Here is a 14,137-nt window from a genome sequence, read left to right on the forward strand (position 1 = left end):
TCTACAGATAGCCCAAGGGATAGTCCATAATTACCAGCTCAGTTAGCACAAAATAAGAAAAATAACATTACTGCAAGTGGTAACATTGCACAGTGACCGTGCAAATTACTTCTACAGATAGCCCAAGGGATATTCCTTGATTACCAGCTTCTACAGATAGCCCAAGGGATATTCCATAATTACCAGCTCAGTTAGTACAAAATAAGAAAAATAACATTACTGCAAGTGGTAACATTGCACAGTGACCGTGCAAATTACTTCTACAGATAGCCCAAGGGATATTCCTTGATTACCAGCTTCTACAGATAGCCCAAGGGATATTCCATAATTACCAGCTCAGTTAGTACAAAATAAGAAAAATAACATTACTGCAAGTGGTAACATTGCACATTGACCGTGCAAATTACTTCTACTGATAGCCCAAGGGATATTCCTTGATTACTAGCTTCTACAGATAGCCCAAGGGATATTCCATAATTACCAGCTCAGATAGTACAAAATAAGAAAAATAACATTACTGCAAGTGGTAACATTGCACATTGACCGTGCAAATTACTTCTACAGATAGCCCAAGGGATATTCCATAATTACCAGCTCAGTTAGTTCAAAATAAGAAAAATAATATTACTGCAAGTGGTAACATTGCACAGTGACCGTGCAAATTACTTCTACAGATAGCCCAAGGGATATTCCTTGATTACCAGCTTCTACAGATAGCCCAAGGGATATTCCATAATTACCAGCTCAGTTAGTTCAAAATAAGAAAAATAATATTACTGCAAGTGGTAACATTGCACAGTGACCGTGCAAATTACATCTACAGTTAGCCCAAGGGATATTCCATAATTACCAGCTCAGTTAGTACAAAATAAGAAAAATAACATTACTGCAAGTGGTAACATTGCACAGTGACCGTGCAAATTACTTCTACAGATAGCCCAAGGGATATTCCATAATTACCAGCTCAGTTAGTACAAAATAAGAAAAATAACATTACTGCAAGTGGTAACATTGCAAAGTGACCGTGCAAATTACTTCTACAGATAGCCCAAGGGATATTCCTTGATTACCAGCTTCTACAGATAGCCCAAGGGATATTCCATACTTACCAGCTCAGTTAGTACAAAATAAGAAAAATAACATTACTGCAAGTGGTAACATTGCACAGTGACCGTGCAAATTACTTCTACAGATACCCCAAGGGATATTCCATAATTACCAGCTCAGTTAGTTCAAAATAAGAAAAATAACATTACTGCAAGTGGTAACATTGCACAGTGACCGTGCAAATTACATCTACAGTTAGCCCAAGGGATATTCCATAATTACCAGCTCAGTTAGTACAAAATAAGAAAAATAACATTACTGCAAGTGGTAACATTGCACAGTGACCGTGCAAATTACTTCTACAGATAGCCCAAGGGATAGTCCATAATTACCAGCTCAGTTAGCACAAAATAAGAAAAATAACATTACTGCAAGTGGTAACATTGCACAGTGACCGTGCAAATTACTTCTACAGATAGCCCAAGGGATATTCCTTGATTACCAGCTTCTACAGATAGCCCAAGGGATATTCCATAATTACCAGCTCAGTTAGTACAAAATAAGAAAAATAACATTACTGCAAGTGGTAACATTGCACAGTGACCGTGCAAATTACTTCTACAGATAGCCCAAGGGATATTCCTTGATTACCAGCTTCTACAGATAGCCCAAGGGATATTCCATAATTACCAGCTCAGTTAGTACAAAATAAGAAAAATAACATTACTGCAAGTGGTAACATTGCACATTGACCGTGCAAATTACTTCTACTGATAGCCCAAGGGATATTCCTTGATTACCAGCTTCTACAGATAGCCCAAGGGATTTTCCATAATTACCAGCTCAGATAGTACAAAATAAGAAAAATAACATTACTGCAAGTGGTAACATTGCACATTGACCGTGCAAATTACTTCTACAGATAGCCCAAGGGATATTCCTTGATTACCAGCTTCTACAGATAGCCCAAGGGATATTCCATAATTACCAGCTCAGTTAGTACAACATAAGAAAAATAACATTACTGCAAGTGGTAACATTGCACAGTGACCGTGCAAATTACATCTACAGATAGCCCAAGGGATAGTCCATAATTACCAGCTCAGGTAGTACAAAATAAGAAAAATAACATTGCTGCAAGTGGTATCATTGCACAGTGACCGTGCAAATTACTTCTACAGATAGCCCAAGGGATAGTCCATAATTACCAGCTCAGTTAGTACAAAATAAGAAAAATAACATTGCTGCAAGTGGTATCATTGCACAGTGACCGTGCAAATTACTTCTACAGATAGCCCAAGGGATAGTCCATAATTACCAGCTCAGTTAGTACAAAATAAGAAAAATAACATTGCTGCAAGTGGTATCATTGCACAGTGACCGTGCAAATTACTTCTACAGATAGCCCAAGGGATATTCCATAATTACCAGCTCAGTTAGTACAAAATAAGAAAAATAACATTACTGCAAGTGGTAACATTGCACAGTGACCGTGCAAATTACTTCTACAGATACCCCAAGGGATATTCCATAATTACCAGCTCAGTTAGTACAACATAAGAAAAATAACATTACTGCAAGTGGTAACATTGCACAGTGACCGTGCAAATTACATCTACAGATAGCCCAAGGGATAGTCCATAATTACCAGCTCAGGTAGTACAAAATAAGAAAAATAACATTGCTGCAAGTGGTATCATTGCACAGTGACCGTGCAAATTACTTCTACAGATAGCCCAAGGGATAGTCCATAATTACCAGCTCAGTTAGTACAAAATAAGAAAAATAACATTGCTGCAAGTGGTATCATTGCACAGTGACCGTGCAAATTACTTCTACAGATAGCCCAAGGGATAGTCCATAATTACCAGCTCAGTTAGTACAAAATAAGAAAAATAACATTGCTGCAAGTGGTAACATTGCACAGTGACTGCAAATTACTTCAACAGATTAGCCCAAGGGATAGTCCATTCACAAAGGAGGCACTGAAGAACAAAAATAACAGATATGGAGGTGAAAAAGACAGATGTAAAAAAAAAACATCTGTTTAGAGTCTAATATATCCAATGCTTAGTTAACACAAAAAAATCGTTCATTCTCGAGGAAATTTTGAAGAATCAAAACCTTTTTTCAGGAAAATTTTGAGAAACCAAAAAACTGAGAGATAGTAAAAGTAATAGTTTCTGTTGTTTTTAATTGATTTTTGAATTAAACTGGAATAGTTGTGGGCATCAAGTCATGGGTAACTGTTGAAAAGGCCAAGAAAGATAGTCCAATTGAGTCAGAGGCAATTCTGGCATTAATTCCCCCTTATTAGGATTGTATAAAAATGATGTTGGTTGATTTGTTAATAGATACGCTTATCTATTATCCGTCCATGTCCATGCGTCATTCTTAGGGCAGGCTCCTAGCAATTTCTAGCATTCCTAGCAAACCACAATAATCGTCAGTAAGTAAAATTTCATAAAGATCAAATTTAATTGACTGATCATATCTTTCCACCTACTTAGTTGGAATTTTAGTGAACAACAATAAATTATGTTTTTAACAAACCATTCCCTGAATTATAGTTAATGCTAAAACACTATATTTCATGGCACATACCCTTGTCATCAACTATAGGTGAACCCCGTTGATGAAAATCAAACTCAAATTTAGGCTAAATGAAGTTGGATCAAAAAGATTCTTTAGGTAACTGTGCAAAGGCTTTTCTTTTATAAAGTACAAATGATGATTTGAAGAAATATATATATATATATATATATATATATATATATATATATATATATATATATATATATATATATATATATATATATATATATATATATATATATATATATATATATATATATATATATATATATATATATATATATATATATATATATATATATATATATATATATATATATATATATATATATATATATATATATATATATATATATATCTGCAACAACTTTTTCAATTTTTAGGGTATTTCGATTTAAGCTAAAAGTAAAATCACAACAAAGTAAGGTTTAAATGTTAGGGTTTGAAAGAAGTAATTCTGTGAACCTCATGTTATGATAATCTTTGACTGAGAGACATACATGTTTCTTTATTCGGTATATGTTTATTAAAAAAAGCCTGTAAAATAAAATGGGGGCTATCCCCCCTCAAACTTTCTCAAGGCTATAGTTCATCTTTACTGAAAACTACACCCATTTTGAACATTTTGTTTTAATTTTCTTTTAATATCATCAACAGAAGAATCATAATACTAAATAAACTCACAAAAAAACTCTTCCCTGGAATAAATATTTTCGTGATTTTTAGTTTATTTTTAATGCTAGCAATGATAGCTTTTTTTCAAAAAAATCCTCTTAATTCAATTTTGTTCAAGAAAACAGGAAATTATGACCAGAATAAAACTTTCGAAATTTCGAGCGGGAGTTGACGGAAGCTGTTATGATATATGCAATTCTTTTTCAGAAGTCCAAACTGAGATCTTATGGACTGAAGATTCCCTTTTATCCCATTGTCACCAAGATGGTCATAAAGACCCTCCTTCGTCCAATTTCATTGAATGTGATTATCATCAATCGGACCCAGTCGTGTATGGTGATCAAGGTTGGTGCCTCCTAATGCATATTTGAAAAGCTGTATTCCATTTTAGATAACACCTGACACTATGGACAACAGCTGTTATATGTGACAGCAGCTGAAATGTCAGCTGTTGTCCATGGCATTGTTTTTTACGGATACGGTTTACTGTTGTAAAAAGTGGATCCATAAATGCCTGAGTGTTTTGTACTCTTTTTTTTTACTAAGCTTCTTTAAGTGCACGACCGTTGCTCCTCTGAATCTGACTTTTTGTTTTAGGACAGCTAGGATCAGCAAAGTTGTCCATGTAGAGTTTCATCACCTGTAATACACACAAGAATTTTCTGAGTTGTTTACCAGAATAGGAAGTAGAAAAGAGATTCTTGGAAAACGTGAAAATTGAGGTATATTTATCTTACGAATGGGTGATCGGATTTTAATGAAACTTGATATACAGAAGGATCATATGTCTCTGATGCTCCATTTTCAATTCGAATCGGATCCGGGGACATAGGGGGTTGGAGGGGGATAGAGAAATCTTGGAAAACGCTTAAAGTGGAGAGATCGGGATGAAACTTGATAGGAAGAATAAGCACGAGTTATAGATACGTGATTAACATAATTGGAACGGATCTGTTCACTTTGGAGGAGCTGGGGGGTGTTGATTTGGAAAAAATAAAAAAAAATGAGGAATTTTTAACCCAAGAATGGGTGACCGGATCTTGATGAAATTTGGAAATTTGGACATTCTAGGGAGTTGGAGGGGGAAACCGGAAATCTTGGAAAACGCTTAGAGTAGAGAAATCGGGATGAAACTTGGTGGGTAGAATAAGCAAATGTCGTAGATACGTGGTTGACGTAACCGTACTGGATCCAATCTCTTTGGGGGAGTTTAAAGGTGGGGTTCATTGCTTTGGCGAGTTTGGTGCTTCTGTGCGTGCTTGGACGATGGAAATTGGTAGGAGTGTCTGGGAGCTGCAGAAATTGACTTGATAAAGTTGTTTTCCCCGTTTTGACCATCTGGAGGGCTGAAGGCAGAGGGAAAATTAGGTATTTATAACTTACAAGTGGGTGATCGGATCTTATTGAATTTTAATATTTAGAAGGACCTCGTGACTCAGAGCCTTTATTTTAAATCCCGACCGTTACTCCGCCTCCGATTTTCCTTTTAAATCAATATATTGATTCATAGATATTTGCTAGAGCTCATACCATATGAGCTCTCGGCTCTTCCGGCCTCGTCACAACTGCCATATGGGCTCTTAGCTCTTGTTAATATTTGGTATATGACGACTTTTACTTACTTACGACACGACTGCCTGTCCGTAGATTATTCTTTACGGTTGATTGTGTATGGTTATGCTGTTTGACCTATGTAATTGGATGGATGAGTAGGGATAAGGCCTCATTCAAGTACTGATCTATATTAATTACTAAAGTAGGAAAACAGTTTTCCTTTCTCCTTATGTCTTTCTTTTTTGTTTATATGGATAAAAAAAAAATTTATGGTGTGTGTTTATTTCTGTGTTTGTGCTGTTGCATTGGTGATTTTTTTTGTCATTATATATATATATATATATATATATATATATATATATATATATATATATATATATATATATATATATATATATATATATATATATATATATATATATATATATATATCTGTATTTGTAATTCTACGTATACGTCTTTATGAATGAAAGGTCTAAAGTCAAACTGGCTTGCAATGGCAAAACTAAAGAAGAAAATAGACATTTCTTTCAAGATTTTTTTCTTTGTTTTTATGTGTTTTTAGGGATCGATTCTATCCTTTGCTTTCAATCATTTTTTTTTTCCATTAGATATACGACGCATGAATATTAATAAACTGAGTAAAACCCACTACTAAACGCGTTTTGGATTTCACTAGCATAAAATTTTTTTGGGTTTGTAAAATAATTCAAAAGTTAGTCCTTTTTTTAGTAATTTGAAGAAATTTTACCTGATTATGCCCGAGCGTCATAAGGGTATAAGCCATTTGTATATAATTGCTAGTATTCTTTTAGATGTAGATGACAAGGATCCATTGTCATCTGAGGATGCTGTTGGCCAAAATGTCAAAGATTTCGTTTTGGAGTGTGGACCCAACTCTTCTGCCACAGATCGCATATCTGGTTTCAAAACTGAATTGGATGTTGTAATCCAGCAGCCTGAGGCTATGTCTGAGCAATCTTTAATGATTGGACCAAGTGTTGATGGTAACGATCTTCCTTATCATATTCTTTTTGCTCTCATTTTTAGTTTGAATTAGAAACCCAATATTAACAATAGTCAGGGTCCTAGGGCGGGATTTGTAAGTTATTTCTATTGCTAATAATTTTAAGCCACTTGTATTTATTAGAGAACGATGAAAAATAGGGAATGTATTCTCGTATTCATTCGTTAAAGTACAAGATAATGTTATTCTCTTAGTTATTTTAGTGCATAGGGTATAACGCTAAGACATTATGGTATTAAGTATTTTGAAAGAAATTGGCTATTGACATCTATTTAGGCTAATATCTGTTAAATCTAATAAATGGACAGCGAATCCTCCATGGCATAAAATCAATAAAATCACTTGTCTAGAAGTTGGTTTAACTCGTTTTCAGTTGCTTTTTTCCATATTTTGCATTAACTTGAGAGATGGAAGCTCAATAGGAAGCTTGGAAGCTGTCCTATGTCAACTTCCAAGTTGACATACCAACACCATATACCTCTTTCATAGGGTATTTCATTGAGCCTATGTTTGCCGCGCTTAGAGCACGAATCCTTAAAGCCGTCAATGGTTAGACCATTGCTCAAGTGATAGTAACCATCCGCTTCACACATACCAACAATATACTCATTCTCATTTGGGGTTCCCATCTAGCCCATGTCTAGTCGACGTTTTGTAGTCAATTACAGACAGTTGAAATTTTTGTTTCTCGCCCAAATTCCTTGGCTTATAAATGCAAGTTCACTTGCATAAGAGTCAAGGCAGATTGCAGGAGGCCCTTGTAGGCCTTGAATTGGACTCGTTATTTCCATTTGTCAATATGCTGCTTTCCCCTTTCTGCGATCGTGAATTAACCTGAGAGAGAACCTCCAACAGGTTGGAACCCAACTCACCGTGAATTAGCATGAGAGGGTTGACTCTAGTTCAGCGTTGTCGAGTGATAGCCATGAGAGGGAAAATTTTCAAGTAATTTAACCCGTAGTCAACCTGCGTGTGTTCCCCAGCGAGAACCTCCAACAGGTACAACTCTAGTTTGACATTTGTGAAGGGACACACATGCACGGAAAGGTGTAGCATAAATGGCAGACAGTAACAACGGCAATCAAACGGATAAAATTAACCCTTGACTGGGCTGCCCACTTAATTCAACAATCTGTCTTGGCTTTTTTCTACAATGGGCCATGACTTCCACTTTTCCCACAACTATTCCCTCTTTTGTTAAATTCAAAATTCGTGTTAAATTCGTCTTTTAGAACAGACCAATTTTAGACTTCTTCGAGGTAACTTCTAGCCCAGTCTTCAGGTATTTGTCCTAAAAGACGCCCAAAACTTCACTTTTTTCTACAGCTTACAACTGAGATTCAGGATACCGTCCGCGAAAGACACTGATGACAGATGTGTAGGTTCCAGTATCAAGGAAGAAGGACGTATCGTCAGCCTCTAAAACACAGATGTTCAAAAAATCAGGCAATGAAAAATATACATTGCCGGAACCTTTAAGACTGCCAAGAGGCTTTTCCCCTAAAATGAGTGGAATACATTTTTTTTCTGTTGGAAGTTTCAGGCCGATGAATGGTCATAAATTAGGATCGCTGAGTGTTCGAATGAGGTCCGAGTTCAAGCCTCGTTTGCCACTTTTAAGAAGCATTGCAAAGTTTGTAAGGGAACCAAACGGACATATAACATAATGAAAGAGCATTTGCTACTACACTAAGTGCCTCAATACTGCTAGTTCTTCGTTTGAAGCCAAATTGTCTTTAGGTGTATTGTGGCTGCAGATCATTCAAAAGGATCTCGAAAGGTTTGCTGAGAGGAGTCGGAACGGTTATGGGTCGAAAACCCTTCTAAGGAATCATAAATCGCGCTCAGTTAATCATGGTGTTCAGTTACACGGTGGTTCAGTTGCAATGGAATTGTTTTTTCCTGAGGAATTATCTACGGACTGTTTTGGGTACCCGACTGACTGGCCGTATTTCAAACAGTAAGCTGTACCAAAAAATTGGGTCTATCCACTTTCTAGAGCTACTTTCTAGGAAAAGTTTACTGAGAGGATTCGCAACGATTATGGGTCGAAAACCCTTCTAAGGAACCATTAATCATAAATTGGAGATAATTTTAAAAAAAATACATCGGAAAAATGGGTTTTTCAAAGGCAAGTAAAGAGTCCTATGAAATCCTTTGACGTGGAGAAATAAAATTCAACGATAATTCAAGGGTAAAGTAACAAAAAAAACTCTATGATTTGATGGGACATATATATATATATATATATATATATATATATATATATATATATATATATATATATATATATATATATATATATATATATATATATATATATATATATATTTCTTCAAATCATCATTTGTACTTTATAAAAGAAAAGCCTTTGCACAGTTACCTAAAGAATCTTTTTGATCCAACTTCATTTAGCCTAAATTTGAGTTTGATTTTCATCAACGGGGTTCACCTATAGTTGATGACAAGGGTATGTGCCATGAAATATAGTGTTTTAGCATTAACTATAATTCAGGGAATGGTTTGTTAAAAACATAATTTATTGTTGTTCACTAAAATTCCAACTAAGTAGGTGGAAAGATATGATCAGTCAATTAAATTTGATCTTTATGAAATTTTACTTACTGACGATTATTGTGGTTTGCTAGGAATGCTAGAAATTGCTAGGAGCCTGCCCTAAGAATGACGCATGGACATGGACGGAGACCATTTCATTCGAGTCAAATTTTATAACTTACAACAAAATGGGCTGAAGTGTGTTTTTTATTTTTATTATTGATTTGAGAAGGGTTGAGCTGAATAGGGCTTATTTGAATGGGGGTTGAGTTTTACAGAGTTGGGTTAAATGGAGGTTGAGTTGCATGACAACTGAGCTAAATGAGAGCTGAATTGCGCAAAGACTGAGTTAAACTAGGGCTGAGTTGCACAAGAACCGCCTTTAGAAGGTTTGAGTGGAGAAGGGAGAGGAAACCTGCTCCTGCTGGTAGAAGTTTTCATCGCTTCTAAGTTTAACCTAATAATTCGTCATGTTCTGTACGTCTTTCAGGTTTTACTTATTCAACTTAATCAGTAACTTTTACCCTTACGTTTGATACCGTCAAATATTTTAATTTCTGTTGATTTTGGGTCCCTAGTTTGTCCTCATGTAATTTTTTTTATGTTGCTTGAAAACTAAACTATTCCTCCCCTTCCCCTCTGAAAATCTAGAATATATCCTTTTATCTTATATATTTAGCAATAGCAAAGCTTTTCGGCCCGAACACACTTGAGTCTCATGGCACTTAGTCTACTATAGCGTAGCAATAGTTGCAACTTAGTACAGAGAAAACCACGGTCCATAGTAGTCCAAAGCTTACAAAGACGTCTAAAAGAAAAAAACTTTAAATAGGAATGATAGCTATTATTTAGATTTTTCTTAATAGTAAGAGTTTATTGCGGAAACAAACTTTATGGGAATTTTTAAAAAGAGCTTGAAATGCTGATAAGTCTTCTTTTCCCCCTTTTTTTTTCTCCAGTTATAATGGCGAACTAGAACATCGTAGAGAGCAGTTTTGCGTTATTTCAAAGCTAATATTCATATTTAGGTGTCTTTCATTATTGCGTATTGACAACGTCTTCATAAAATGACTTATGTCACCAGAATGTGATTGTAGTATGATTTGTGGTGTCTAAAGGCTCGAGACTATAAAAGATATACCACTGAAATCTCTACGATCCAAAACATTTTATTTGGTTTGTAAAATCCTTCTCTTGAATATTCCCCTTCCCAATCCCATTGTGAGGAATAAAAAAAGTTTTGAAAAAACTATCGATTGAAAAAATCCTTCAAATAGCAAACCAATTTGTTGGTAGCTCCTATTTATTTCCTTCTGAACAACAAAATTAATTACGTAATAATTTTTCGGGAATTTCGAAAAAGATATCAGGACGTTTCTTTTTTTCTTTCTTTTTTCTCCAGCACCAGCGGATCACTGGAAAATCGTAGGGGCGTTGAAACATTAACAGTAACATTAAATATACTGTTATATATGTTATAACAATAACAAAATAGAAAATATAGTATTTGCTATTGAAAAAGGTGGGACTGTTTGACCTCAAGTGTCCAAAAAGATAAAAGACATTCGGATGAATCTGAGAGAATGTTTAGAGGAATAGTCAATAGTCAATCTGAACTTATCCCAGTTAAAGATGGGAAGGAGCCACAATTAGTGATAAGGCAAAAGTTTGACAGAGATGGGTAGAACATTTTGAGAATGTTCTTAACTGTGATAGTGTGACTGGAAAACATACAGAAAAGAATCGAAAAAGTTTGTGACACTTTGGATGTGAAGGAAAGTTTACTTAGCGATGAAGGATTAGTAACAGTACTAAGGGAATTAAAAAATAATAAGGCCCCAGGTGATGATAGTGTTGTAAATGAGCTTTTTTTTAACATGGTGGTTGTGGGGTTAGACATAAGTTGCTGAAGATTATGAATATGATTTTGGAAAAAGGGGAAATACCTAGCGATTTTACGAACCCCTCCATAAGAATGTTGTTAGGAGTGAGTGTGGAAATTAAAGAGGCATTAACCTGGTTTCTGTGGGTAACAAATTACTTAGTATGATGATACTTTTTAGACTACGAGATGCTGTAGATAGAATTTAAAGTGAAAAACAGTGTGGTCTGGGAAGGGTAGCAGACCCTTCCTAGACCAAAAATAGCGAACAGTATTTTATTTTCATTTGCATCAAATAAAACTCTAGCGAAAATACATTCTTTGACATTTTAACATTTTGGATAGGTCTTTTATTTTTTGACATTTTGGATAGGTCTTTTATTTTAACCGTAAATCGGTTGCAAAATCAAAGAATGTCAATTAAGTAAGAGTAATGTAAAAGAATGTATTTTATTTTGATTTTATTTGACAGTTCTTGTACATGAAAAATAAATGACTTTTTTTTTATTTACTATAGGAGTATAAAACTGATAGAATTCTACATTTATTACCTATAGAATTGTATCAGTTTTCAAACAGTTCGTGTTAACGAACTGTAGTAAGGAGCGACCCTGCTCAATAGTAACCAAAACTCTAAAAAATGGAATTTTGATACCAATAGCTACATCAAAAGAATCGCATTTTAATGCTGATTTTAAATATATAAGTTTCATCAAGTTTAGTCTTACCCATCAAAAGTTACGAGCCTGAGAAAATTTGCGTCATTTTAGAAAATGGGGGGAAACGCCCCCTAAAAGTCATAGAATCTTAACGAAAATCACACCATCAGATTCAGCGTATCAGATAACCCTACTGTAGAAGTTTCGAGCTCCTATCTACAAAAATGTGGAATTTTGCATTTTTTGCCAGAAGGCAGATCACGGATGCGTGTTTATTTGTTTTTTTTTTTTTTTTTTTTTTCCCAGGGGTGATCGTATCGACCCAGTTGTCCTAGAATGTTGCAAGAGGGCTCATTCTAACGGAAATGAAAAGTTCTAGTGCCCTTTTTAAGTGACCAAAAAAATTGGAGGGCACCTAGGCCCCCTCCCACGCTAATTATTTTCCTAAAGTCAACGGATCGAAATTCTGAGATAGCCATTTTATTCAGCGTAGTCGAAAAACCTTATAACTATGTCTTTGGGGACGACTTACTCCCCCACAGTCCCCGTGGGAGGGGCTACAAGTTAAAAACTTTGACCTGTGCTTACATATAGTAATGGTTATTGGGAAGTATACAGGCGTTTTCAGGAGGATTGTTTTGGTTTGGGGGAGGGGTTGAGAAGAGGGGGATATGCTGGGGGAACTTTCCTTCGAGAATTTGTAATGGAAGAAGAAAAATTCCATGAAGGGAGAGCAGGATTTACTAGCATTATTAAAAAAAAAACAATTAAAAAATAAAAGTGAAAAAGCTTTTTCAGCTGGAAGTAAGGAACAGCAATAAAACTGAAAACAAACAGAAATTATTACCCATATGAGGGGCTCACCTCCTTCTAATACCTCGCTCTTTACGCTAAAGTATTTTCGGTAATTTCAACTACTTATTCTACGGCTTTTGTGATTCAGGGGGTCATTCTTAATGAATTGGGATAAAATTTAAGCTTTAGTGTAAAGAGCGAGGTACTGACGATGGGGCGAATCCCCTCATGTATGTAATAAAAACATGAGAATACAAAAGTTCTTTACGTAAGCTAATTTATAAGTTACGTAAATCTTTTACCAATAAAAAGATTCGTAAAAAATTAAAAGTTCTAGTTGCCTTTTTAATTAACCAAAAAATCGGGGGGCAACTAGGCTTCGTCCCCCGCTCTTTTTTTCTCAAAATCATTCGATCAAAATTATGAGAAAGCTATTGAGCCAAAAAAAAAATATGCAAATTTCGTTTTGATCATTCCTCTGCGGAGAGCCAAAATCAAAGCATGCAGTGATTCAAAAACGTTCAGAAATTAAATAAAAAAAACAAGTTTTTTCAACTGAAAGTAAGGAGTGACATCAAAACTTAAAACGCACAGAAATTACTTCGTATATGAAAGAGGCTGCTTCCTCATCAACGCCCCGCTCTTTACGCTAAAGTTTTTTACTGTTTTAGAAAGAAGAATTGAGAGAAAGAGTCAAACTTTAGCGTAAAGAGCGGGGCGTTGATGAGGAAGCAGCCTCTTTCATATACGAAGTAATTTCTGTGCGTTTTAAGTTTTGATGTCACTCCTTACTTTCAGTTGAAAAAACTTGTTTTTTTTATTTAATTACTATTAAGGTCGTATTGAAATTACTATTACTCAGCAGTACCCCTAGGAATCAGGGGGGGGGGGCAGCCTACGTTCCCAGAATGTTGAAACCTTCGAATTTTTTGACAACATTATGCCAGTAAATATACTCTTTGCAGTTATTTTAGCCCCTCCTCCTACTTTATACAATGGTCAGAATCATTTTAGTACAAAATCTCGGCTACATCACTCATATTGTTATTGGTACTGTGGATGTAATAAGGTTTTCATTACTAGACATTTTGAAGCAACCAGTGTTTCTTCTTACCCTTCTTTGCTAAGAATTTTATTTTATAGGTGCTGTGGCACATTTTCAACCTGGTATGGAGCCAAAACGCCAACGAACAGCATACACAAGACATCAAATTTTAGAACTAGAAAAAGAGTTTCACTTTAACAGATACTTGACACGACGGAGACGGATAGAAATTGCGCATAGTTTATGTTTGTCTGAAAGACAGATAAAAATATGGTTTCAAAACAGAAGAATGAAATGGAAGA

General features: G+C 35.1%; 1 protein-coding gene across 1 annotated transcript in view; it reads left to right on the top strand.

Annotated features, from left to right (window-relative positions):
* LOC136029851 (uncharacterized) overlaps positions 1–14,137 on the top strand; it is a 96,284-nt gene that overhangs the window by 78,329 nt on the left and 3,818 nt on the right. Inside the window, 3 exon segments of the mRNA XM_065708306.1 lie at positions 4,525–4,662; positions 6,687–6,878; positions 13,934–14,136. Of these exon segments, the coding sequence (XP_065564378.1) occupies positions 4,525–4,662; positions 6,687–6,878; positions 13,934–14,136 (533 nt within the window).

This window comes from Artemia franciscana, chromosome 8, assembly GCF_032884065.1.
Source record: "Artemia franciscana chromosome 8, ASM3288406v1, whole genome shotgun sequence".
NCBI classification, from domain to species: Eukaryota; Metazoa; Arthropoda; class Branchiopoda; order Anostraca; family Artemiidae; genus Artemia; species Artemia franciscana.